At 36.4% G+C, this 27170-nt stretch overlaps 2 protein-coding genes across 3 annotated transcripts; both read left to right on the top strand.

The window, feature by feature from the left end:
• The first annotated feature begins 439 nt into the window (after window positions 1–439).
• LOC121252997 (probable LRR receptor-like serine/threonine-protein kinase At5g48740) lies at window positions 440–5950 on the top strand. The gene is made up of 16 exons (XM_041152871.1): window positions 440–765; window positions 1201–1717; window positions 1807–2258; window positions 2357–2474; window positions 2560–2628; window positions 2719–2787; window positions 2873–2941; window positions 3048–3119; window positions 3221–3289; window positions 3357–3592; window positions 3671–3876; window positions 4016–4142; window positions 4225–4293; window positions 4826–5015; window positions 5105–5237; window positions 5542–5950. Exons 1-16 carry the CDS (start codon window positions 675–677, stop codon window positions 5758–5760), a joined length of 2706 nt encoding a protein of 901 aa, XP_041008805.1. The 5' UTR covers window positions 440–674; the 3' UTR covers window positions 5761–5950.
• An 11204-nt stretch (window positions 5951–17154) lies between these two features.
• On the top strand, window positions 17155–24205 carry LOC121252996 (phosphatidylinositol/phosphatidylcholine transfer protein SFH9-like). 2 transcript variants are annotated; one of them, XM_041152870.1, is made up of 14 exons: window positions 17155–17619; window positions 17722–18031; window positions 18565–18664; window positions 19219–19485; window positions 19584–19661; window positions 19755–19856; window positions 19940–19989; window positions 20211–20310; window positions 20453–20542; window positions 20634–20741; window positions 21724–21808; window positions 22648–23036; window positions 23135–23212; window positions 23667–24205. In XM_041152870.1, exons 1-14 carry the CDS (start codon window positions 17613–17615, stop codon window positions 23715–23717), a joined length of 1815 nt encoding a protein of 604 aa, XP_041008804.1. In that variant the 5' UTR covers window positions 17155–17612; the 3' UTR covers window positions 23718–24205. The 2 variants fall into 2 exon arrangements, with proteins under 2 accessions (XP_041008804.1, XP_041008803.1); XM_041152869.1 differs by having other exon boundaries at window positions 23664–24205.
• Window positions 24206–27170: the final 2965 nt, after the last annotated feature.

The following is a 27170-nucleotide window of genomic DNA, read 5'->3' as shown; positions in this document are numbered from 1 at the left end:
ATAGTGTCCTTCACGCCTAAGTTTGTTTGTTTGGTTGGTTTTTTTTTTTTTTTTTTGACTTTGTAAGTTTTTAACTTTTAATGCTGAAGTGTTCATACCCGTATTAGCACTTAACTAAATTCAGATTGAATCATATTCAAAAAATTTCCTTCCAAATATATATATATATGGATGTTATATTATTAGACTCACTAAAACTAGTACACTAGATAGAACGTATGCATGTCTGTCATGTTCTTCTTAATCAGCAACTTGCACGATTTTTTCTCCTCTGCAAGTACTGCTTTTCAATTGCTGCCACAGCTACTGCAGCAGCAGCAATAGTAATGTTCTCATCACTAACGAAAAACCATAATCATTACCACCCACACTCAGCATGCTTAATAATCACTCCCTTCGTACCATCATCCATTACCGTTAGAGCTCTTTTCCTTTACAGCTTCAAACTAAAGAAAGAAAGAACCCACTTTTACTCATTACCTAGCCTCTCAACAAATCTGTCACTGCCCACCAAAGAAACAATGATTTGCCACTACCCCCATCTTTTCCCTTTCTTTTTCTTTAGCTGCAGCAGAAGATAATGGATCAAGAACTTCGAGTCATGGCGTTTTTGGATGTCTCTGTGGGGTTTCTCTTCGGTTCTGAGATATAACAAAAGTACTTAAAAGTTGTCGATGGGGTCTGAGTTGATGAATATGCGGTGTTTTTGGGTCGGCTTCTTTCTGTTCTGCGGCTTTTGGGTTAGTGGTTTCTGTGACAAAGATGGTACGTTTTGTTTTATCAGTCTAACGTTTGGAACCTGGAAATCTTTACTCTTGTCAATCTTGTTTGGTGTTGGAGTTTTGAAAAAAGTTTCTTGAATTATGTATTACAAAAACGTCATGCCTTCATTTCTCTCATTCGGTTTCTCTGAAAAGCGACTGTTAGTGCCAATTCTGTATATTACGTAAAGTGGAAACTACAACTCATTTATCCCTTGCATTATGCTGAGTCCTTGGAAAGTAGATCATTTTGTTCGATATAGATTTCGTACAAGTGAAATTATATGCGGACCGCATTATATATTGCCAAAGTCAAATACTAGGGCTTTGTTTTTATAGCTCATGATTGACATTAACTATGAATATTGTTCCCAAACAGAATCTAACATTGTTTTGAGCTCAAACGTTGCTTAATTATTACTGTGCATATATGGGACAGGTTTCTTGAGTATATCTTGTGGTGGAACAACTGGTTATACTGATTCATCGAACATATCATGGGTCCCCGACGATGAATATGTAAGCACAGGGAACATCACCACCTCGTTTAATGACCCAATTCGGTTTTTCCCGGATACTCAAGGTCGAAATTGTCACAGAGTCCCTGTAAATAATGCTTCCTCTTTAGTACTTGTAAGAGCAAAGTTTCTTTACCGGAACTATGATGGACGTGGGAAACCCCCTGCATTTTCTGTTTCTCTTGGGACAGCTATTACCAGCACCATAAACCTCACTACTAACGATCCATGGACAGAAGAGTTTATTTGGCCAGTTAGTAAGGACACTCTCTCCTTCTGTTTGCATGCTATTCCAGATGGCGGATCTCCTGTCATTTCTTCACTTGAAATAAGACCACTACCTCAAGGAGCTTATGCAAGTGGAGTGGGAGATTCCCCCAATAATTCACTCAGGAAGAGTTATCGAATCAATTGTGGCTATGCCAATGGCTCGTTGCGGTATAAACATTCAATTTATTTTGACATATAAAGCTTGGATGATTCATGTGATTTTCAGAGATGGGTTAGTAACTTTGTGGTATCTGTAGGTATCCTTTGGATCCATATGATCGTATATGGGATGCTGATCAAAACTTTATGCCCTTTCACGTGTCCGCGGGGTTTGCGATTCAACAGAACTTCAATGTGTCTAGTCTTGGGGAGGATCCCCCTGTTGCTGTTCTTCAAACTGCACGAGTTTTGGCAAGAAGGAATGTGTTGACATATAACCTTCCTCTGGATACCCTTGGGGACTACTTCATTGCCCTTTATTTTGCTGGGATTGTTCCTGTGTCCCCTTCATTTGATGTAATCATTAATGGAGATGTTATACAATCAAACTATACTATAAAAATATCAGATGTCAGTGCCCTATACTTTACTCAGAAGGAGATTAAGAGTTTGAACCTCACACTGAAAAGTATCAGTTACTATCCTCAAGTCAATGCAATTGAAGTGTACGAGATAGTTGGTATTCCACAGGAAGCTTCCTCAACCACAGGTGCCATTGACCTTTTGGTTGTGCATACTTGATTTTAATTGATTCCAGTTGCTAGGAAAGTCTACATGAATCTAGTGGTCTGTCAAACTTTCTTGCAGTTTCGGCACTTCAGGTTATTCAGCAGTCCACAGGTTTAGATCTGGGATGGCAAGATGATCCATGCTCTCCTTCACCATGGGATCATATTGGCTGTGAAGGAAGCCTTGTTACATCTTTGTATGTACATAAAAAATGTATGTTTGTTTTAAATCTTTGGTCTATTTATCCTCAATTGATCTCATGATATGGGCTTTCATTTTAGGGAACTTTCAGACATCAATCTGAGGTCAATTAGCCCCACATTTGGTGACTTGTTGGATCTTAAAACACTGTAAGTATTTTAACCCCAGGAAACTGCCTTAAAGTAATTTACGTTTGCTCACACTCAGTTTCTTATTATCTTTATGCTGTTATGCCCCAGGGATTTGCATAACACATCCATTACTGGAGAGATACAGAACTTTGGTAGCTTGCAACGGCTTGAGAATTTGTAAGACCTCTTTGTAGTATTCCTCACCTTTTTTATCCCTTTCAAAAGAAAAAATGGCAATTGTCACTTGAAATGGAACTTTCAGGAACCTGAGTTTCAACGAGCTCACATCCTTTGGTTCAGAGTTGGAGAACTTGGTCAGCCTTCAAATTTTGTAAGTTGCATTCTGTTTCTAGACCAACATATGGACCCGAAAGGTGGTACTGATGTTGCTTCCTTTCACCATCTCCTCTATATTTGCTGCTCTTCTTTTTCTACAGGGACTTGCAAAATAATAGTTTACAGGGAATAGTTCCTGACAGCTTGGGAGAGTTGGTGGACCTTCACTTATTGTAAGTGAACATCAAAATGGATTAGACTCAATTAGTGATATACAAAATATTATGTTTCTGATTTAGATAACATCTCTCTTGTCCTATCCTGCATTCTACAGGAATCTGGAGAACAACAAACTACAAGGTACCCTACCAGAGTCTTTGAACAAAGAAGCTTTGGAAATTAGGTACAGAATTGGTATTGTTTCATTTATGCTTGTATTTTTATCATTCTGATGCATTGATTTTGTTCAGAACGTCAGGGAATTTGTGCCTTTCCTTCTCCACAATGTCATGTAATGACGTTTCATCCAACCCTTCCATTGAGACACCACAAGTTACAGCATTCCCCCCAAAAAAGCGCACCAAACAAGATCATGTAGCAGTTATAGCTGGTGCAGTTGGTGGAGCCATTCTTGCACTTCTCTTTATTTCTCTTACAGTATTCTTATTCATGAAGAAAAAGAGAACTGAAGTCACATATGCATCAAGTATGTAAAAGTTTACCTCGTTAGTGCACATTGATGTCCTTTACTTAATTCTTATACAGGCATTATTTTCATTATTAGAGGGTGCAATAGAGATTAGAAACTGGAATGCAGCAAAAGTCTTTTCCTACAAAGAAATCAAAGCAGCTACTAACAACTTCAAGGAGGTCATAGGCCGTGGTAGTTTCGGATCTGTTTACCTTGGAAAGCTTCCAGATGGCAAAATAGTAGCTGTGAAAGTGCGGTCTGATAAAAGCCAACTTGGGGCTGATTCTTTTATGAATGAGGTTCACCCACTGAACTATTCAAGTGCAATTTTCCAGATCATGGAGTAGTGAGGAAAATAAATTTCTTCCTGTTGAATAGACACTATTCTCTTGCATTGTTGTTGCCTAACCGTTTTTCAATATTGTGGAATGTTTTTAGGTGTCTCTACTGTCACAAATTCGCCATCAAAATCTTGTATGTTTGGAAGGATTCTGTCACGAATCAAAGCAGCAAATACTAGTCTATGAGTATCTTCCTGGAGGATCATTGGCTGATCGCCTTTATGGTATGTTATGCATGATACCAATTTGGGAACAATTTTACTTTTGTGAGAAACTTCCTGTTGATATTGATTATGTTACTTTCAGGTCCAAACTGTAAAAAAGCTTCATTAAGCTGGGTTCGCAGACTGAAAATTGCTGTCGATGCTGCAAAAGGTATCTCTACTCTATCATCAGCCTTCAAGACTACATAGGAAAACAATCACGATTTCATCTGAAAGAAACATGAAAATCTGAGTTACCATCAAGAAACATGAAAGCTTAAAGACTATGTTGTTATTCCATAATCAAAATGTAACGCTTAACAGAGCTTACCATACTAGATAATATAGATATAGTGCTAACATGGAAACTGTTGAATGTAATGATAGAGAAATGGGAAAACACATTGCAAAATGTTTCTACCATTTAGACAAAGTGTATCTCACTAAAGTAGTGTACTGCATTTTGGGCAGCTATTTGAGTAGACATGTAACGGTTTTGAGGATAATGCTCTATCATTCATCATCTACATAAGTAGCCACCTGTGTGTTTTGTAACAAGTACATGACTACGAGTAGCCATAAGCAATACCATGGAAAACTAGACGACTACAAGATCATACATTAAAGAGAAATGAGCTATTAACATGCCATAGTTACTATTGAAGAAGACAAATGACTATTTCTGAGTCTTGTTTCTTTTGAAGGATTGGACTATCTACACAATGGAAATGAACCACGAATCATACACCGTGATGTGAAGTGCAGTAATATCCTTTTGGACGAGGAAGTGAATGCCAAGGTTTGTGACTTTGGCCTCTCAAAACAAATCACCCAGGCAGACGCAACTCATGTCACAACTATTGTCAAAGGAACTGCTGGGTATCTGGATCCAGAGTAAGTTTTCCAAAACAAGAAAATAAAACAAGACAGAAGATAATTATTTTTTATTGATAACTATGAAGTCAAGTTCATATTGTGTGCAGATACTATTCCACCCGACAGCTGACTGAGAAAAGTGACGTCTATAGCTTTGGGGTTGTTCTCTTGGAGCTCATCTGTGGAAGAGAACCTTTGAGTCACTCGGGAACTCCCGATTCATTCAATTTGGTGTTATGGGTAAGCTGAAATTCCTTTTAAAACGACAATATTCTACCTTACAAGTAAACAGAACATAGATGTTCCCTGTAATTCTTTAACAATTCATCATAGTCTAATTTACCTTTAGTATGTAAGCGCAACATTGCAAGAACAAGTGGCTATAATTCCACAATTATTCTTTCCTGGTCGTGTTTATTGCTATTCTGCTTGTTAGGAAGTCGGAGCAACTCCTGATAAATTCTAAATATGGTCTATGTGATGGCATAAAAGACTGCTGTTTATATATTCTCTCATTGAGTTGTTTGGGGATTCCCAAGTGCAGGCCAAGCCCTACTTACAGGCAGGGGCATTTGAGATTGTTGATGACAGCCTAATGGGAACTTTCGACGTGAAGAGTATGAGAAAGGCAGTCTTGATTGCTGTGAGATCAGTAGAAAGAGATGCATCACAGAGACCAGCAATTGCAGAGGTTTTGGCAGAGCTTAAAGAAGCCTACAGTATTCAGCTCTCTTATCTCCAATCTCGTGAACATTCCAGCTGATTTCTTAAGTGATGATACATTTTGGCGATTATTTATAGAGATATGTTGATCTGTTGTGATAATAGCAGCGATGAAGACATCTTTGCTTTCTTCAACTTCTGCTGTATAAAGTATTCTACAATGTGAGGATATTGTAAGCATGTGGACGCTATAAACGGTGGCTTTAAGCTTTCTGTAAACAATCTCTCTCTGCCAAACTTTCTCACCCAAAAAGAAAACCTTCATCGCCAACCATCGAAACCTTCCGCGGGATAAGGATCCTCTTCATGTTCTGAAAAATACTTACATCCGAAAATAGAAAAAATGAGTCTTTTGTCTAAAGCAATGTCTACAGAAAATGGGAGATGTACACAACATTTAAATGAAATGGTGCTTTTTCAACTCTCTCAACATGGAATCTCTTCCTAACATATGTCATGAAAGGAATTCTATTCATCTATCCTTACATCACACACAACATATAATTTTTTAATTTTGTCTCTTATCAAATATGTAATATATAGATGATGAATAGAAATATTCAATTAATTTAAGAAGAATAAAACTAAAAAAAATTAAAAAATTAAAAAAAAATGTAATATATAGTATGTAATGTGTAATGTGTTAAGATGATGAATAGCCAGTGTTCCAAGCTCCGGCAAGATACAAATATCATATTTTTAGATATTCTTTTTTTGGGCTGAGTTGATGTATTTACACACTTTTCCAGACCAAAAATTTGTATCGGTTTTGTCAGCTGATAGGTCCCAAAATCAGCCTTCAACATTTTATTTCCGTTTTTCTTATTCAAAATCCTCCATTTTCCTCCAATTTTGTTAGAGAAAAATGTCGAGTTTACCGCCATCTGTCCACCTACAAATAATAGCCACATGCCGCATCATTGTATTGCCGTCCGCCGATGTATCACTGTAGCTAGCCATCAGACCAACATTTTGACTGGCCCATGCACCATCTCAGGTAATCCACATGAAACCCAGCCACCATTTTCCCCTTAGAATTACCACTTCTGGTATCAAAGGCACCCATTGGAGAGAGAGAGAGAGAGAGAGAGAGTGAGAGAGGGGGCAATTGCAAGTTTAGCTGAAGGAAAAGCAGGAAAGGCTTAAGAATGTAAAGCATTAATATATATACAGCTAGCCCTTCATTGGCAAACTAAAGATGTTGGAGTAACAATTATTACATTTCACTTTTTTATTTATGATGTTGAGGGCCCTTCATTTTCAGGGGATTTTGAAGAAAAGAAACTACCCCCAAGTGTGTCCTCTGAAGCCCATGAATGCTCCTAAACCATGTACAACAAATACCAGTTGTGTAAACTGTAAAGAATTTGTTTTCTACTCTTAGGCCAGTTTGCATCCTCAGAAAATTCCTAAACGAATCTGGCTGACTGCTGGAATGAGCATAGAAACTTCACCAATACCTCTTTGTATGTTGAAGCTTTGAAGCTGTAATTTCCAACTGATCATCCACCACACCATTCTTGCCTTGGCAGATAAGGGAAAGGCAAAAGATTAACAGTGTCCTATCATCAATCATGCATAGCCATCAATATCATGTTTGCTTTGGATTTGGGTTATTATCTCTGGATTTGGGTTATTATCTCTGAAAGGCCCATGGGTTTATTTATTATGTTGAACACATTACATGTTGAAAAAAAGAGGGTGAGATCTGTGTAGGAAAAGAAAAATGACTCAATAAAATCTATATCTTGGGGGTGAAAACTTGAGCCTGGAGGGGTTTGGGTATGATCTTAGTATTTTTAGAATATCTCATTATTATTATTATTTTATTATTACTTTTTACTTACTTTTTATTACTATTCACTACTATTCAATATTCTATTATTATTATTTTCATTATTATTCACAGAATACCTTAGAAGAATATCTCACTACTCAAATGCCAAATTACTTTAAAGGTTGCACTCATGATCAAGACATCTTTTAACTATTTTTGATCCTTATATGCTTTGTTTTAATATTGTAAATCATAGATGATATGACATCTACGTTTGAGAACCCCAAAAAATCCTAACAACTTAGGACCCAAAACAAAAGATTCTTGAAATTACTTCAACATAAAACCTTAATGGAAAATGCATGTTTGGGTTACAACATCCACTACCATTTGTGCATACAAACTAATGTAGTAGCGTCACGTGGTTGTCTATTTCGATCTATTTTTTTTCAAAACAATGAAAATTGTGCATTGATTAACATGATATTGACGCGCGTGAGCATCACGTCAATTTAATAAGTAATAATACCTAATATAATAGATATAGGATGGTGTTAGGACCGAGAGCTCTACCGAATTTTTGTATCGAGGAGTACAGTTTTCTTTTCTTTTTCTTTTTTCAAATATTTCTTAAACCCCTTTAAACATTTAAAAAAAATCATAAATTTATTTAAAAATATTTCCTTAACAATAAAGTATATAAAAAAAAATGGGTATATTTTTTGGATAGCGACTAAAGTGGCATTTCCCATAGATATAATAAAACCAAATTTAATTAATAAAAAATGATTAATTAATTAAAGTTGACTATAGCCTTGTCTATTGAGGTTAGTGGCGTAAAATGTAAAACCCAACCTTTTACCGTAAAGTGTCGCTTAAGGATCTATTCTTCGATTTTTTCAAAAAGCTACCTCACAATAGATTGTTTTTCAAAGATTTATTTAATTTTTTTTTAAATAGCCACACCATTAGGATGGTCCGACCATTGAGGTATGGCCGCCTCTCTAGCATTGATCTAGCCTGGGCGGTTGTTTATCAGAAGAGTTCTTCTATCCAACTGCCTACATTGCATATCAGATTTGATTTTTTATTTTTATTATTTTTATTCTTTTTAAATTAAATGAGTTCTTCTACTCATCATCTCTACATCATACACTTGCTAAGGAAAAAAAAATAAAAGTATGTAATGTAAGAATGATGAGTAAAACTTTTTTTACAAAAAATGATCGAAGATCCACCCCACGTGATATATCTAATATATCGCTACAACAATTGTGATATATTTGCAACTTGTGGCCCCTAGTATCTCCACTACAATCAAAATAATGTGTATGGTAAAATTACCAGGTCCAAGATCATCATACCCATGCCAGCAAAACGTAATCTCCAAGGTGAGTGAAAAATATAAGGAAAGAGATGAGACAAGAAACTAAGGCTGAGGTAGGATGGTCAGATACGCAATGAAAGTCAAACGTGAAAAAGAGGATAAAGTGACATAAAGTCAAATTCCTCATCAACTGACAAAGGCTTAATAAAACGGGGATTTGGCAGAAAGGAAAGGGGAACTTATGGGGGTCTTCAACGAGGCATCATCTTCGACCTAGCAATGGGGGATGCTATATTAAGGAAAATGCTCAAAATATGCAAAAGTCAACAAAATAATAAATCACTCCAAATTTCATTCCCAGATTTTATGCTAAGCTTGATCACAGGAATCGGTTTTATTCTTATGTAATTAATAGTTTTTATTCTTGTTGTAAATGTTATTTTTCAGTTACATAATTCTTGTAAAGCTCTCAGATTGTATTTATATATACTGAGGTGAATAGAAATAAAAGTATTCAGTTTTTCAAAATCCTTAGCAGTGCAATCCGAGACAGGACGCATTATTGATCATCCTGTCTCGGATGATGACTTGACTCTTTACATCCTTAACGGATTGGGTCCTAAGTTTCGAGAAATTGCAGCTTCAATTCGCGCTCGTGAAACTTCTCTAAAGTTTGAAGAAATTCATGACCTTCTGGTAGGACATGAAAGCTATATTCGCCGGCTGGAACTTCAATCGATAGCACCTTTGGTTGCAACAGTAAACTCCACTCATCGGCAAGAAAGCAACTCTGGAATGCACAAGTCCACCAATCGCTCTTACAACAACAAGAGCTGTGCCAACAACAACAAAAGTGGGTCTTCAAATTCGGGCTTTCGTAAATATAAGCCCAAATGTTAGTGGTGTAATCAAATGGGCCATACGGCCAAAAACTGTCCCAAGATGAATTTTGTTGAACCTACAACAAATTGTACCTCTACCTCGCAAGGAAAAAAATAAAAAATGGCTCGTTGACTCTGCTGCATCTCACAATATGACCACTGATCTCTCAAATTTGTCCATTCACTCGGACTATGATGGTACCGATGAAGTGGTAATTGGTGATGGTTCAGGTTTGCCCGTATCTCATGTTGGTCCATTAATTTTCTCTTCGCCTAATTGTGTCTTTCATTTATGTGATACACTTTGTGTTCCCACAATTAAAAAAGATCTCATTTCTGTTCACCATTTCACAAAGCAAAACAATGTTTTTCTTGAGTTTCATCCATCTTATTTTTTTGTGAAGGATCGGATCACGGGGGGATACTACTCAAAGGCGAATGTGAAGATGGCGTGTACCCATTTCAGGAGAAACTAGCTATGCCTTCCAAAATGCGGTTGCCTATGTTCATGAACGTACCACCACTGATGGATGGCACAGAAGACTTGGTCATCCCTCATAAAAAATTGTCCACCATTTGATTAATGCTTTTTCATTACCCACAAATAAAACTGGGCATTCATCTCTTTGTTCTTCATGTGCTCAAAATAAAGCTCATCGTCAATCTTTTAATTCTCGTGATCTCACTAGCACTACTCCCATGGAATTAATTTATACTGATGTTTGGGGTCTGTCTCATGAAATTGGTATTGATGGTTCGAAATATTACATCATTTTTGTTGACCATTTTACCAAATACATATGGCTTTATCCTATGTCTCATAAATCAAGTGTTCAATAGATTTTTCCACAATTTCGAAATCTTGTGGAAAATAGATTTAACACCAAAATAAAGAGCATTTACTCGGATAATGGAGGTGAATACATTGGGTTAAAATCTTACTTGTCCGTTCATGGCATTAGTCATTACACTACTGCTCCACACACTCCCCAACAAAATGGCATGTCTGAAAGATGACACCGTCATCTTGTTGAAACTGGACTTATACTTCTCACTGATGCTCACATGCCTCTCTCATATTGGCCATATGCTTTTCAAACAGCTGTGCATCTCATAAATAGAATGCCGACTCTTGCGTTGCAAAATCAATCCCCATTTGAAAAATTGTTTAAGCAAAAACCCAACTACATGAAGCTTAAGCAATTTGGTTGTCTATGTTATCCTTTAACTAGGCCTTACAATACTCATAAACTCCAACCCAAGGCCCAACCGTGTATATTTCTAGGCTACTCACTCTCCCAAAACGCATACATATGCGTTGAGCCCAAAACCAGAAAGTTTTATCACTCTCGGCATGTGCTCTTTGATGAGGGAACTTTCCCTTTCGCCACTTCCAAATCTAAATTCTCATATTCATCCTCTCAGATTTCGGGTGCCTCTCAATCTTCAGATGCTATCATTTCCTTGTCAAAAATTCGCATGATCCCTATCCAAGCTCATGACTCTCTAGCCGTGGGTACCGTTCCTTTAACATCGCCTGCGAATGAGTCCTCTCCTACGCCGACTTCACCATAGGTAAGTGTACCTTCTTCTTCTTTTTTGGTTTTGCAAACCATCCCAGCTTTAGAAATGCATGAACCTGAGATATCTTCAAATTTTGATGTGCGCACTCACAAAATGACCACCAGATCCATGAATCAAATTTACAAGCCAAAAAAATCTTTCTTGGTCACTAAGCACCCAGTCCCTCCTTCTATAGAACCCACGAGTGTCACTGAAGCACTCTCTGATTCACGCTGGCGTGATGCCATGTCATCTGAACTAACTGCCCTCTTGAAACATGATACATGGCAACTGGTTCCACCACCAAAACACTGCAATCTTATCAGTTGTAAGTGGGTGTTTAGGATTAAGAGACATTCTGATGGTTCAATTGATTGGTTTAAAGCAAGGCTTGTTGCAAAAAGGTTTAATCAGAGACCCGGTCTGGATTACAAAGAGACATTCAGTCCTGTAGTTAAACCAGTCACCATATGCACTATTTTAACACTTGTTGTGATGCATGATTGGTCCTTGAGGCAATTAGACGTAAACAATACATTTCTTCATGGGCATCTCACGGAAAAGGTGTATATGAAACAACCACCCGGGTTTCTGGATCTTGAAAAGCCAACTCATGTATGTTGTCATTGAAAGGCAATATATGGTTTGAAACAAGCACCTCGTGCTTGGTACTCAGCCCTCAAACAAGCACTGTTAGAGTTTGGATTTATCAATGCAAAATCTGATTCATCACTCTTTGTGTTTTCTAAAGATTCTATACTTGTCTACTACTTGGTATATATCGATGATTTGATTATCACAGGAAATACCTCGACCTTTGTAGCAAGTGTTATTGATCAACTTGGACAAAAATTTTACCTCAAAGATTTGGGACCATCACACTTCTTTCTTGGTGTTGAGGTTATTCCTACAAAGGATGGTTTATTTTTATCTTAGCATAAATATATCCGGAATATCCTTGCTAAAACTAGTATGGATGGTGCCAAGGATGTCACAACACCCCTGTCCACTTCTGTCCCTCTCAAGCTGGTTGATGGCTCCTCAAAAGTTGATGCTACGGAATATCAAAAAGTTATTGGTGCATTGCAATACTTGTCATTAACTCAGCCTGATTTAAGTTTTGCAGTAAATAAACTTTCTCAGTTCATGCACTGCCCAACAACGATTCACTGGACATCAACAAAAAGGCTGTTACGTTACTTGAAGAATACCATTTTTCATGGTATTAATATCACCAAATCAGTGAATCCAGCCCTCACTTGCTTCTCGAATGCTGACTAGGCAAGTAACTTGGATGACAGAAAACTTACATCAGCTTATCTTATTCTACTTGGCACAACCCCCATTTCGTGGATCTCAAAAACACAACGTGACATTGCCAGATCGTCGACCGAAGCTGAGTATAGAGCTTTAGCAACAACTGCAGCTGAGTCCATGTGGATACTTTCTTTGTTTCATGAAATGAAGTTTTCATTAAAACAGTCACCACTATTACTTTGTGACAATTTGGGAGCACCACACCTAAGCTTTAACCCAGTCCAGCACTCAAGGATGAAACATATTCAAATCGACATTCACTTTGTGCAAGATTTGGTTGAAAAGAATGTTCTTCATGTTCAGCATGTTCATACAAATGATCAACTTGCAGGTTTACTCACCAAGCCCCTCTCACGCCAATGTACTGATTATCTTAGAAACAAGATCAGCCTCACTGATAGGAGCCCGTTCTTGCCGGGGCATATTAAGGAAGATGCTCAAAATATGCAAAAGTCAACAAAACAATAAATCACTCCAAATTTCATTCCCAGATTTTATGCTAAACTTGATCACAAGAATCGCCTTCAGTCTCAGATTTTATGCTAAGCTTGATCACAAGAATTGGTTTTATTCTTATGTAGTTAATAGTTTTTATTCTTGCTGTAAATGTTATTTTTCAGTTACATAATTCTTGTAAAGCTCTTGGATTGTATTTATATATACTGAGGTGAATAGAAATAAAAGTATTCAGTTTTTCAAAATCCTTAACAGTGCAATCCTTTACACGCTATTCTTTAGGCTAAAGAGGTTTCCGATTTTCATTATACAGAAACATATGAGAGACAATGAGATACTATAAAATACTTTTATCATAGTTGATTTATCTTCCAAATAACCCGTGAATATGGGTACTGTACTGAACCACGTAAATCTATATCTCATTCTCTATTTACATTTCTTGCATTCTTTTTCTAGTTATTGTTATGAATGTACGTATGAAAACTGTACCATCGCCCAAACCGTGTGGATGAATCTTTTTCTCGTTTCAACCTATTGGGCGATTTTATGCTTCAACATAATATGTTCCATATCATTCTATCATTGTATTAATCGCCTTCGCGACAACTTTCATCTTAGCGTTCAAATAACTAAAAAAGAAAGACCGAATCTAGCTTTACGTAAACGATGAACACACAAAGATTGCACCCAATAAAAAAGAAGGTAACTTTTTGTTATTATTAATGTACTGTTTACATAAACAATAAAAAAATTGCCCACTAATATAGTTAGTGTTTTATGTGCCGCACGATGCTTATAGCTTTGCTTCTCAATTTTGTCTTTTTACTTTTTTATTATACCTCGATGAGATTTTTGTTAGGATGTACAAAATGTGTGAAACTTGCCCATAAAACATAAAGTTAGAACGTGCACATTTATTTGCACCATAGAGAAAAAATGGAAAAGAAAAAGATGTCCACATCAAAAGAGAAAGTTGTTGAAAAAAGTGATGGTCATGATCACATGACTGATGGACATTAATGGACTCGTGGAGGTGGTTGTGGTCTTGCATAATCGAAAAGTTATATATATTATATTATTATTTAATTATATAAAATGTGACATATTATTATAATTAAATAAATTTTTATTAAATTATTATTTGTGATAAATATATTACATTTTAATAAGAAGATAAAAATTAAATGAAGGTGGCGTATAACATTACTATCGACAAAAGAACCACATGCATGAAAAACTCCCGACCCAACCGTGTGTTATAATCTACCACAGTCCCGACCACGACCTCTTAAAAAATTATGGGCTGCTTATTTAATTTTTAGGGACCAGCACTTTGACTTTTTTGTGTTTTAACATGTCAACGGTTTGTAGATCATCTTCGAATGCGACCGCCCTCTCTCGCTTTCACCTGTACATACATCATAAATACATATATACATGTCAAGTCAAATGTGTCACTTAATTACCCATTTCGGACTTTTCCGCGGCAACCTCTTTACTTATTATTCTTCGTCTAACTTGCACAGACTTCGTCCAAAGTTCTCAAAATTCTAGTTTCGTTGGAATGTTTTTATAATTTTAGTATTAATATAATTTTTTTTTTAAATGATATATTATAGTCTTTCAATATTGGTGATAACATAATAATTCAACAGATTTGTAACCGTTTTTTAATGAATGGGTTGATTCGATCAAAGTTTTATTTGAAGAAAAAGAGGAGTACAGTATCTCAATTTTATTGATTATTCTCGTATGTATGGAAGATGAATATCTTTTACAAAGAGAGAAAACTAATTAGGAATTACAAGGACAGAAATAAAAATATCAAAAGCCACTTTCCTATAAAATAAATAAAGACTATATATATATATATATATATATATATATATATAACAAATTACAATGAGAATAAGAATTAACGGAGATAAATTAGTGTCTAATAAATGGAAAACTTGAACGATTCAAAGAGAAAAGAGCAATCACATACTTAGAGAGTTGAAGGAGAGACGAAAACTTACCGTATGTCTCATGACATCATAATTGGCTAAATTGTCAGCTAATGCATTATCTTCGATTTAATCAAAGTTAAAAGTTTTGATACTATAAAATTCAATGGTAAAGTTTAGAAATTATTTTATCTAAAGTGTAAAGCACATGGACTAAAATCGTATTTAACCCTTATAAAAAATACAACCTAATATATCATAATAAGTCACATCAGTTAATAGGTTTTAGTTTGTGAAATCTTTTCTTGTAAACCAAACATTTCTCCTAAACTTATTGGTCTTAAAGCCATTTATTTTTTAAGTTCTTTTATATATTGTATTAGTTGCAATGAAGTGTTTGTTGGAGATTTCTACCCCTCTACCCCATAAGTAATTTTATCTTTTTTACTTTATGAAATGTTTCTTGGCCAGCATTTAAGTTAGGGTCGTTTGGATTCAAAAATCATCTCATCTCATTTTATTATTATAACTTTCTCAAATTTTCACACAAAATATAATAAACAATTTAACATTTTCAAATCTCAATTCAACTTTTTTAAATTTCAAAACAATAATAATATTAAAAAATAATATTCTAATAATATTTTATTCAACTTTCAACTTTTATTTAAAACAATCTCATCTTATATATATCACTATCCAAACCACACATTTTGAGTTTCTTTTTAATATGATTTTTTAACCAAAGTTCTGACCTTAGATTGCTTTATTGTTGTTATTTTCAAATGAACTGCGAAGCTTTGAAGCATATTGCTTTCTGTTCATTCATTATCCTTCTTCGATAAGAAGACAATTTCAATCATTCATTCGAGGGAAAGATACAGTTTCACCAACATAAGCACGATTATGACTGAAAAAACATTGTTGATCATCTATGAACATTAGTAACTTGTCATAGATCGATTGAACTTCTTAGGATACATAAGAATGGACGGTTGAAGTAGGATAATGGTGTTGGATCATCGGTGTTACTATTACGAGTCACATTTTACAATCATATAAGTAATGCTACTCATCATCTCAAAATTTATAATCTTTAGTCACGCTCGTTGATATTGTGATAACTTTTTAGTAGTTATATATGTCTATCACTTAAATAAACAATCACTTAAAATATATTACATCAGTAGGTATAACCGAGAATAGCAAAATCTAGAGTAATCCTAACTTTTAGATCTTAAAAATAGCTAGAAGAGCGGTTCATCCTCTCCTTCTAAATGAATTTAGGCTTGGAAATTAAGCAAGCATGTGTAACATTTATCTGATAATCAGTATAAATTCCATAGCAAATAGTCTTGAAAATCAAATCAAATTAGCTCTTGAAAACTTGCAAGTGGAGAAGACCATTGTTGCTTATGAAATGGTAGATCAGGTCATCCAAGCCAGATTATATATTCCAGACTATCTTTATATTTTAAATAATAAATTCAAAAATTGATAGACAAAGTCGTATATTTGGATTTGATCTGTCATTATATTATAGTCATAACCTTTTTTGCAATTAGGGAAAAATAGATAAAACATAAGTATCTAATAGGATTTAATGTTAAGAACACTACTATTATGGGTTATATTACATATTCTGAAATTTAGATACCTGGCTATTTTTTACCTAATTATTAAAAATATTTATTATTGAGAAACTTAATCCTAATAACAGGTGGCCTTAATTCAATGAATGCATTTATTTTGCCAACAATACAATTAAGACTAACCTTAATACAGTATTTTTTTTATAATTCTTTATATAATTATGTTTAAAATTAAGGATATTTCTATAAAGAAAAATGATACTATGTCTTCTAGTTTGCCTCATCAATTTGACATCTTATGTATTTTATTTTATTTTAATTTTTTTTTAATGATTAAGAAATTGACTATTAATTAGTATTTTTTTTAAAAAATTATTTAAAAAATAAGTATAATTTACATTAAAGACACGCCAGCGGAGAGCGGAGGGTATAGTAGCAGCACCCTTGTGTAAAACGAATCAACTATACAAATTTATAAATTATTTTATAAAAATATCGATAAATTATATAAAGGATTATGAAAATAGTGCGTGAATGATTCGTGAGGGTTAACTTTTGACCGTACCAGCACCGTCACGGTATCACCTACCTCCTCCACCTGGCATGGAACAAGTGTGCCGTGACATGGACGTACTCCCTCTCTCCTGGAGGTAACAAACGTAAAATTACAGGAGTCAACCCAAATAGCCGGCGTTAATAATATATACAAAAAGGCTGAAGCGGCCGTTGCACGCTAACGTCTCCTTTCTAACGTCTTTGACAACGACCTGTCCTACGCCTCCTCAGCTCCCTCTCTCTCTCTCTCTCTCTCTCTCTCTCTCTCAGCTCGATCGTGGGGAATTCTCTGATTCTCCTTTTTGTTCTGTCAGGAAGTTTGTCTTTTGCCATGGGGCATCCGCTGAGAATCTTGACGATTTTCGAAATCTTGAGCTAAAAGCCGACGCAGCTCTTATCCCAATTCTTATCCTTTTCTCTTGTTTACAGCAGATTTTGATCTGGAAATTTGGATTCTGAGAGTATCTTTGACGCAATGCCTGGTACATTTATTTATTTTTTGCACGAAATCATATTTAGATCAAATGAGTTTGGAATATTGAAAAGTTCAGCTCGGTTGCTGTTTTGTTTGGTTTTGAATTAAGGAGAAGTGGCTTCCGTTCGAGAAGACGGGAAGGGCAAAAGTGGTTGTGACTCCGAGACTGCGTCGGAGGACGAGAGGCGAAGTGTTCGGGGTAGATCTCTGAAGAAAAAGGCAATGAGTGCTTCCACGAAGTTCTCACAATCCCTCAGGAAGCGCGGGAACCGGGTGGTAGCCGATTGCCGATTCGCATCGATCTCGATCCACCATGTCCGGGACCCCAAGGAAGAAGTTGCTGTTAACGCGTTCCGAGATGCATTGCTTGCGAAAGATCTGCTCCCGCCACGCCACGATGATTACCACACTTTGCTGCGGTAAACGAATCTTCGCGTAACGAAAGCTAAAATTTTCTATTCATTAGTTCGTATATCTGAGCATTATTCGAAACATTTTCTAACGATATTATTGTTTATACAGTGGCGCGTTAAATCTTTAGATGTTAAATCGACTTGAATTTTAAACGCAGTTATCGCTTTATACATAAGCCGGGGCCGCTTTATATTGTGAGAAATTTGGAACTCGAGAACAGTGTATCGTCAGTAAAAATATAGATTTTGTTCAATTTGCTGGATTATACAGATGCAGAAGTGAACAGCGCAGAGGAAACGATAATATTGAGTCTGAATATTGGGAAAAAGCATCTTAACATATTCTTAACCATCTATATTTTTTTAATTAGCATCCTTAACCATATTGTGTTGCAGTTTTGCTAATAACTCTGTCATTAGAATCAAAATATATTAATTGCGTAATTAGTTTTTCATACAATAGTTTCTTTGGGCATGCTATGTTCTATCTTCCTGTTTATTCCATTTAATTATAGAAAACCGGGATTTCCTTGCTACAGGTTTCTAAAGGCAAGAAAGTTTGATATGGATAAAACATTCCATATGTGGGCTGAAATGATTAACTGGAGGAAAGAGAATGGAGTAGATTCTTTGTTACAGGTAAGATATCATCATGGCATCCCTTTCCTCTGTAGTATTTGATCTGCTGTAATGATAATTTGATAAGATGGATGTTTTTTTATAAGTAACAAGAAGATTTTATTGACTAGTAAATGGACATAGTCTAGAGAGAAAACATCTAAACACAAGCTAGGAGCTAGAATAGACTCAAAACAAATCATGAAGGTTATATCCATTCAATATAAGGAGCTTTAGTCCAAATACACAAAGTACTAAAGAAAAGCTTCCTTAAGTGCTCCCATCGAACGTTACTTATTTTCAAAGCACCGCCATTCCTTTCCAACCATAAGCACCACATTAAACATGAAGGAATCATCTTCTTCCATGTGGCAACAATGTGGCCACTAGAAACCAAAAACGTCTTCACCAATATCAGGACCCCGAATGGGCTGTTGAGGCTTGCAAATTTGGTCTGGCTTTATCCTTCTTTGTTTGTACAGTTGAAAGTTTTTCCTGGACTACCAGTTGTGTTAATCGTTTTTTTTTAATGTTTCCAGTTCTAAAAGGTTCTGCATTGGAATGATTTATGTCAGGATTTTGTATATCATGAATATGAAGAAGTTCAGCGTTGGTATCCACATGGTTACCATGGTGTAGACAGAGGGGGCCGACCTGTTTATATTGAAAGGCTTGGCAAAATTGAACCTAGCAAGCTGATGAATATCACCACGGTGGACCGGTTTTTGAAATATCATGTTCAGGGGTTTGAGAAGGTCTTCAGTCAGAAGTTCCCTGCATGTTCTATTGCTGCCAGGAGACACATAGATTCCACAACAACAATACTTGACGTGCACGGTCTGGTAATTTCTTAGCTCATCATAATTATATCATCACGCTTCTGTATAATGTATGCGTTTAAACAATGTCATTGCTTCTCATTGCCCTATTTCTTTTCCAGAACTGGGTAAACTTTGGCAAGGTTGCCCATGATCTTGTTACGCGCATGCAGAAAATTGATGGGGATAACTATCCTGAGGTGGTTTAATAGTATATGAAATAAAAACAATATGGTATCTGAATTCTTAAAGTTTGCATCCGTAAATCGTTTCTGATATTTCGATTTCTACAGACATTACATCAGATGTTCATTGTTAATGCTGGTAGTGGGTTCAAATTACTATGGAATACAGCAAAAGGTTTTCTAGACCCCAGGACTACAGCAAAGATACATGTATGAGTGCTTATGTTACTTTTTTAAGTTCCTTTACTTTTGGAGGCCGTATTAATCATAGGCGGATTTCATTGATTCCGCAGGTTTTAGGCAACAAATACCAAAATAAGTTGTTAGAGGCAATAGACGCAAGGTCGGGATTCCCTCTTGACTTTTACCACCTATCATGAAGTTGTTCATTTTTTATGTTAAATTACAAGAATCATGCTATAGACACGGACCCATTTCACGGGGAAAACAAGGATTAGTCACAAAATATTTACTGTTCATTGCAGTGGGTCCGTGTACTAATCATTTCTCAAATTACAAATATAGTGTTTTTGTAACAAGAAGCATTTGAGCATTTATGAACAGCCAGCTACCAGATTTTCTCGGTGGAAGTTGCTCATGCCAGAATGAAGGCGGGTGTCTTAGATCTGACAAGGGTCCTTGGAGTGATTCAAAAATAATGAAAGTATGTTCCTAATCAGAGGACTGTACAGCACACATAATCATTGATGTTTGAGGAAAACTGAATTTCAAAACTAATTCCCTGACATTTCACGGAGTGTCATGTCTGAAAACTTGATTCATCCCATGTCTACTTTTATTTGCAGCTGGTTCATGCTGGCGAAGCAATGTTTTGGAGAGGGATTAAAAGGTCCTGTGACTTTAACGATTCGGAGGTCAACTTATCAGCCTCTAAGGTGACCGATAGATATGTTAATATCTCAAACCGTCTCCTATCATCTTATTGTCGTATACCGTGTTGTTACATTATGTTTCTTCTTTTTTCAGGTTGCATGTAGTGAAATATCTTTTGCTTCCTCAGGATTGGACATGCCGCCAAGTGCTTCTGGCTTCAAGCAGTTGGCGCCACGTTGTCACGAAATGAATGTTCTGAAAGTCAGTTTTCTCTGTCCTTACTGGTTTCTTCGTTAACTTTCATTGTTTGATCTTTTCATTGTCCTGACTGCTTTCTGCAACAACCCTCATTATATGGAACTGATCATACGAGTTATTATTTCAATAGCATCTATTTTTGAACTCCCAAACAAGAGATTATTACGTGAGGCTATTTGTTTTGATTCTTTTGAACACAAAGAACTCGCTTGCTCTTTGGTTCGCAAATGGATTTTCTTTAGTAGCAAATCATTCAACTAGCTCGTTGGGTTGGGCCATAGCAATCAATGTTGGTTGTTAATGGAAGAGATGAAATGGATTAAGGTTCTTAGAATTCCTGTCCGAATTCTAGTGCTCAAATATGGAGAGGCAGACACAATATGTGAGATTTATTACTGTTTGAGTAAGTCTCCTGAGCCTCATTAAATGGTAAATAACATTATAAGGCCCGCATGTTGTCTCTATCTTTCTCTAAATCTAAGCTCTAAAACCAGGCCTGATCCAGATAAAATGTTGTTATTGAAAGACATACACCTTTATCAGTACATTTGTCAGCAGAGTACAAATTCAAGGAATGACATGTAATTCCTCTCCCATCTATCTACCATATATCTACTCGGAGTAGAGCCCCTATCTAAATAAAGTTCTTTAACTTGTAAACAATTTGACGAACATTTTATGCTGGGAAAGTAAAACAAGTTAGTAACTTGGATTTTCTTACAATGGAAAAAAATTACCGGTGAGGCAGAAATGGAGTGTCAACTGTTTTTATGGAAGGAGTACATTATATAGAAAACACATGAGCTAACCTATATAAGAGGCATTTAATCCGTTTGATCATTTATGTGTGCCATTTGATCATTATCACTTGATGTGAATATTGAACTGTGTACACTATTACCCATGCAAATACATCAAGTCATTTCTAGTAACTCTTCTTTACTTCTCAATAAATAACTCTTTGCTTTATGCCTATATGTTTCAGCAAAGGTTGGGCGACCCGGCATGTAGCTGCAGCTTAGTTGGACCAGTTGCTACTGCAGTAAGGCTCGAAAATACCAGTTCAACAAGTAGGTTATCATTCAGCATGTCTTCCACTAGTAAAGCCTTCCATTGGTTTTCTTTGGTATTGGTGTACAGCAAATGATATTCATAATTGACTTTTATGGTAATGATTTTCCATACCCACTAAAATTTACTAGAGGCAGGGTTTCAGCTGTTTCCTACTTTCTGCATCCAGCTGTAAATGTCATATTAAAGCAACTCTAGTAGGTAGTGACGTGTCGGGTAACCTCTGCCCTGTTGTCTAGGCTCACTTACGATTTGCGGGGCCATTGGGTTTCGTCGGTCTATGACAAGCTAGATTTTTCTTGAGTCCATCCGCATTTTTGGGCTAGGTTGTCAGCTGAAGTTCTTTAATTAGGAGAAGAGAGAATTCGTTGTTGAAATGTTTCATATGTACCATAAACGGATACCAACGCATTAAAGATTTTTCTTCAAATCGTACCTACAGGTAGCATGGGACATTGCCCATACATAATCCTGTGATGGAAGCTTAATGAAAGTGTAGCATGTACTTACAACAAAAGGAATGACTGTCCTGTAATTAAATGAACCAGACCAAGAATACGGTTTATGTGTGTTGCATTTGATGCAACCTAGTAAATATGCAAATTTCATTTAGTTTCTTCAAGGGCTCGATCTGATGGCTGGGACAAAATGCTAATGAAGTTAGAGGTTGTCATTATAGCATCAGTCGGTTTATTTAGTATGAAAGATGACTCTCATCATTTTCTCTCTCTCTCTCTCTTTTCCTCGGTGCAGAAGTTTATATATAGATCTTGTCTTACAACACTTGTTATTGCAATGAGCTTTTGCATGCTCTTAGTTAGCTTGGTGCTTGTGACAGGTGATCCAACCAACAACAGCACCCATAGAAAGCCGTTGAAGAAGTTCATTCCCTATTTAACAAATTTAATGTTTCATGTCACATTGAAGATGTTAGCATGTGTATATCTAGTACTACCCGGGTTGCGAAGAGTGTTTGCAGTTCGGCATCCAGACGAACAGTTAGTAACACATAGCAAGCCCCATTTTGCTGATTCAAGATCTCAAGAGCAGCTCAATTCACTTTTAATCAAAGAGGATCCGCTCTGGCAAAGGCTGCAACATTTAGAAAAATTGGTAAACGAGCTGGTTGACAAACCTACAAAAATTCCTCCAGAGAAGGAGGATATGCTTCAGGAATCTTTAATTCGTATTAAATCAATTGAATATGACTTGCAGAAGACAAAAAATGTAAAATACCCTTCTCTCAGTCACGAGTAATTTTGAAGAATATAGGTCCTGCTCAAGAAATTTTTCTTGTGTTGATTGTATTTTGTCATTGTTTGCAGGCACTGCTTGCAACTGCATCAAAGCAAGTGGAGCTTGCTGACTCAATGCAAAGTTTAAAGGTGACCAGCTTAGCGCGGGTATGTTCCTATTGCCATAGAAAAAGAAAAGTGAGAGTATCTATTTTCAAATTCACGAGTAGAAAAAAAGTTAATGTCCTTGAACTTAAAGAAAGTTGAACTTCTCAATGTTAAACTTACTTGAAGTTCAAATTGAACTTCAGAATGTTACTTAAATCTGTATCTTTACCTATCAAAAAAAAAAAATCTGTATCTTGATATAATGGATAAGCTTTGGGAAGCTGTTCATCAATGGTTGCATGCCTTGTATTCGTACGGGATATGAAAGCCTTTCGAAAAATACAATTTCTTTATTTCATCTACGGCCCAATTTATTGAAACCAATTTTCATAGATCTGCAGGAGTTGATGTATCCTGTTCTTACCAACACTTGATTTGATTACATCGTTGAATGCTTGTTCAAATAACCGGATGACATGCGCATGCTGATAAGATTTTGTTTTGCCAATAGCAGGGGACAAGCTCTTGTTGGCCAAGAAATAAATCTTATATGCCAGGAAGATGAATAAATTGTTTCGTGACACAGCTTTGCCGAAGCTGCTGGCTCCCTATTGACTCTAAAAATCAAAATTGCAGTAACTTCCGCTGAGTTCAATCGGCAAACTCGAAGGTGTTCTCATTTTAGGTGACTGTCACTTCAACATTTTTTTAGGCAAGCCACTCTCTCTCTCATTTCCAACTTTCTCAGATTTCTTTGCGTTTGCGGCCCGTTGAATGTAGTTATCCACCAAGCAGAGAAAACAGCAAAGCCATTGAATCCAGTTCTCTTAAGATAGACATAGGCATTCCTGTACATAATACTTTATACAAATATATTACTCTGGACTAGTATACAATGTGATACTGATTACTTGACTAACTTGTATTCAACACCAGCTGCACATTTACAAAGCAGAGGCTGTGTGGCCACCAGCACCTTTCATTGAAAGATTTCCCTCTTGACTTTAGTAAACCTGCTTTGTCTTGGAATTCTAATGAATGGTGTTTAAGAAATGATTCGCTTTAATAACCGTGTGGATTATTTACCATCGTTAAAGGTTTTTTTAGGCCCAAAAATGGGGGGGGAGGGGGGGGTGTCTTTTTGGGGGTAGCTCAAACATTGTTGATGGTCTTAATAATGGAGCTTAAGATTTTAATCTCGTCAATTAGAACTTCAACTAACTACAATTACCGTCTCCCTCCTCACTCTCTCACTCACGCTGCTTCTCTGATAGCCCATCCCCCAGCCTTATCCCATGAACGGAGGGAAGGCTCCTTCCTCCCATACCACCTTCCCTTTCCTTTCTCCTCACTCCCTCCTCCCCCGTATGGCTGTCATTTTCTGGTAGTTTCAATGACAAAGCACTTGGAAGCTAGATAATTACAAACTATATGAATCTCTACGTGACATCAACAACACTTTGTTTTTTTGAAAAAAAATAAAAGAAAAGGAGGGCGGCATCTCCATTTATTAGTAAAAACCCTCACTCAGGCAGAGAAACGACCATAATTACAACAATAATCTCAACCAAAGTCTCAACCAAAACAAAAAATATCACCTAACGTCTAAAATAAGAAATATCTAATCTATCCGTACAATTAAGACCCATAAGCCTCCCCGGACCAAACTCCTCCCCAAAGAAATCCCAAGTCCCTCCATTAGTCTCATGTTTAGCTAAAAAATTCGCCACTATGTTCGCTTCTCTAAACACATGCCTAAACTGAATGTTATGAGAAGAAATAATAGTCTGGGCTTCTTCCCAAAAATCTCATAAATACCAATAATTACAAGCCTCCGAAATAAACCAACCCACCACAACACTTGAGTTCGACTCAACCAAAAAAACCCTCAAACCCAACTGTTGACATAGACGAAGACCATCAATAAAGGCTCAACATTCAACAATTGTGTTGGTAGCTTGTCTATAACAATGAGCAAAACCCCCAAGTACATGACCCTGCGCATTCCGAACAATACCTCTCCCGCCAGACGTCCCTGGGTTACCAAGCAAACCACATCAACATTGAGTTTAGCCAACCCCACTGCCAGCAAAGACCAAGCAATCAACTTCGGCACTTGCACTGCAACAGGCACAACTGGACAGTTTAGTTCCCTCAACACCCACAAGTCATGCGACCCCACAGATTTGAACTTCTGCATGGAACCTGAGATGTCCAGAATAAATCCTTTGACCATCCAAATAATACCCTTCCATTCATATTTCAAATCTTCCATATGTGTCGCACAACGAGCTCTTAAAAGAGCCCAAAAAATAAGAATAGGAATTATACCACGAAGCCAACGAACTTGTGAGGAAGAAAAAGCACGACACCACCAAACATTTAATACCCGATTTAGTGGTAATCGAATGCCAAAAATTGCCGCAAAAAACTCTCAAACATTCCTCGGCCCCTCCCCATCACAAAGCACATGGTCCATAGACTCTACCTTCTTTGAGGCACAACAATGACACTTAGAAACAACAAAAATGTCAAGCTGTTTAATGGTTTCATCTACTAGAATGGCATTTTGACACGCTCACCAATATAAAAAAGACATATGCTTTGGCACATGATCTTGTCATAGCCACTTCTTCCAAAGACAAACATTACCATGGGACCAAATAAGCTGACAGGCTGACTTCGTAGAAAAACCTCATCCACTGTGTGCTTCCAAACCAGGACATCATCCCCCTCTCGAACACGTACCCTCGCTTGAATAATTTTTTGAACCATATCCTCATCAACCAGATGTCGAAGCCAAGCAAAATTCCAAACCGCCCCATCACATAAATTTCAAACCTGCAACTTGGAATTGCCCACTACTGGTAACCGATTTGCAATAGGCCCATTCTCAAGCTAATTGTCATACCAAAAATTCAAGGAACCCTCTCGGACCAACCATCTCGAATGCCTTAACATCAACGGCCAAACCTACAAAACTCCTTTCCAGAAACAGGATCCCCTGGACACCACCACAACTAAAGCAATATAATCATTCCCCACATATTTTGAAGAGAAAAAATCTGACCAAAGAGATCCACCAATAAGCAATTTTTTTTTTTTTGGGGGGGTGGGGGGGGGGGGGGTTGATGCAATTCAAAAGCACTTGCACAATTGATTGGGAAATGAATCCAAGATTTGATTAGTAGTGGACAAAATTGAGGGCAATATATTTGTCAAGTATATACCACGTGTATAAAAACCATATTTTTTAAGCATAATTTTTACTTAAATATGTATAATTTAACGAATTTTGCTATTCGATCATTATCACAATATTTTGTGATACCCCCCATAATATTGTGATACCCCCATATTGAGTAACGAGGATAGATAGTATATAAAATCTCACATTACTTGAGAGAAATAAGTTCTTGCTCCTTGTAATGGTTTCAATTAGATTCCAATTATACCATTAACTAGTTCTTTTGTAGTAAAATCCAGACTTGGAGCTCCCTTGAAGCAAGGAAAAAACAAGTTACCACATCCCTCTACCCAAAAACACTTATCACTTTTAGTATTCTAGTATAATTTTTTTTTTTTATAGGTAGTATTATAGTATAATTGCTAAAATATAATTTATAGTCCCACCTAACGAATAAACACAAAATGCACTATTTACTTTAAAAAGAATAATAAAGAGAAAACTCAGGCTGCTGACATATAGTTCAAGATCAGCATTCTGGACGGTTAAATTTAGAAACTCGTTTGATGCAATTGGAAATACTCATGCGTACTATATTGCATACAAACATAAATTCCATCATTTTTCTAATCCTTTTTTATTAGCATCGGTGTCAGAGAACAAGCCTCAACTAATCTCAAAGGTGCACGGGCTTTTGGCAAGGAATTTCTTGTAAGTGCATCTCGAGTAATTCAAAACGAAATTCACCCAATCAGATGGTCCCTAGAAATGGCTTGCACCCAAAATGATTAAAACCTTAGACTTAGAGGGAGTATACCACTAAGACCAAGG

The sequence above is a fragment of the Juglans microcarpa x Juglans regia genome, chromosome 2S (genome assembly GCF_004785595.1).
Source record: "Juglans microcarpa x Juglans regia isolate MS1-56 chromosome 2S, Jm3101_v1.0, whole genome shotgun sequence".
In the NCBI taxonomy this organism is placed as follows: Eukaryota; Viridiplantae; Streptophyta; class Magnoliopsida; order Fagales; family Juglandaceae; genus Juglans; species Juglans microcarpa x Juglans regia.
The sequence above is the reverse complement of the archived record's forward strand: the minus strand, read 5'-3'. Positions and strand labels throughout refer to the sequence as shown.

What these genes read in the sequence shown, in the direction of transcription:
- LOC121252997 (XM_041152871.1), top strand. Translation starts at nt 675, where the DNA reads ATGGGGTCTGAGTTGATGAATATGCGGTGTTTTTGGGTCGGCTTCTTT. An exon ending in TTGTTGGATCTTAAAACACT is followed by an intron (nt 2,629 to 2,718) that starts GTAAGTATTTTA and finishes GTTATGCCCCAG; the next exon opens with GGATTTGCATAACACATCCA. An exon ending in ATTGGCTGATCGCCTTTATG is followed by an intron (nt 4,143 to 4,224) that starts GTATGTTATGCA and finishes TGTTACTTTCAG; the next exon opens with GTCCAAACTGTAAAAAAGCT.
- LOC121252996 (XM_041152869.1), top strand. An exon ending in TCAACTTATCAGCCTCTAAG is followed by an intron (nt 20,543 to 20,633) that starts GTGACCGATAGA and finishes TTCTTTTTTCAG; the next exon opens with GTTGCATGTAGTGAAATATC. An exon ending in ACTTGCAGAAGACAAAAAAT is followed by an intron (nt 23,037 to 23,134) that starts GTAAAATACCCT and finishes CATTGTTTGCAG; the next exon opens with GCACTGCTTGCAACTGCATC.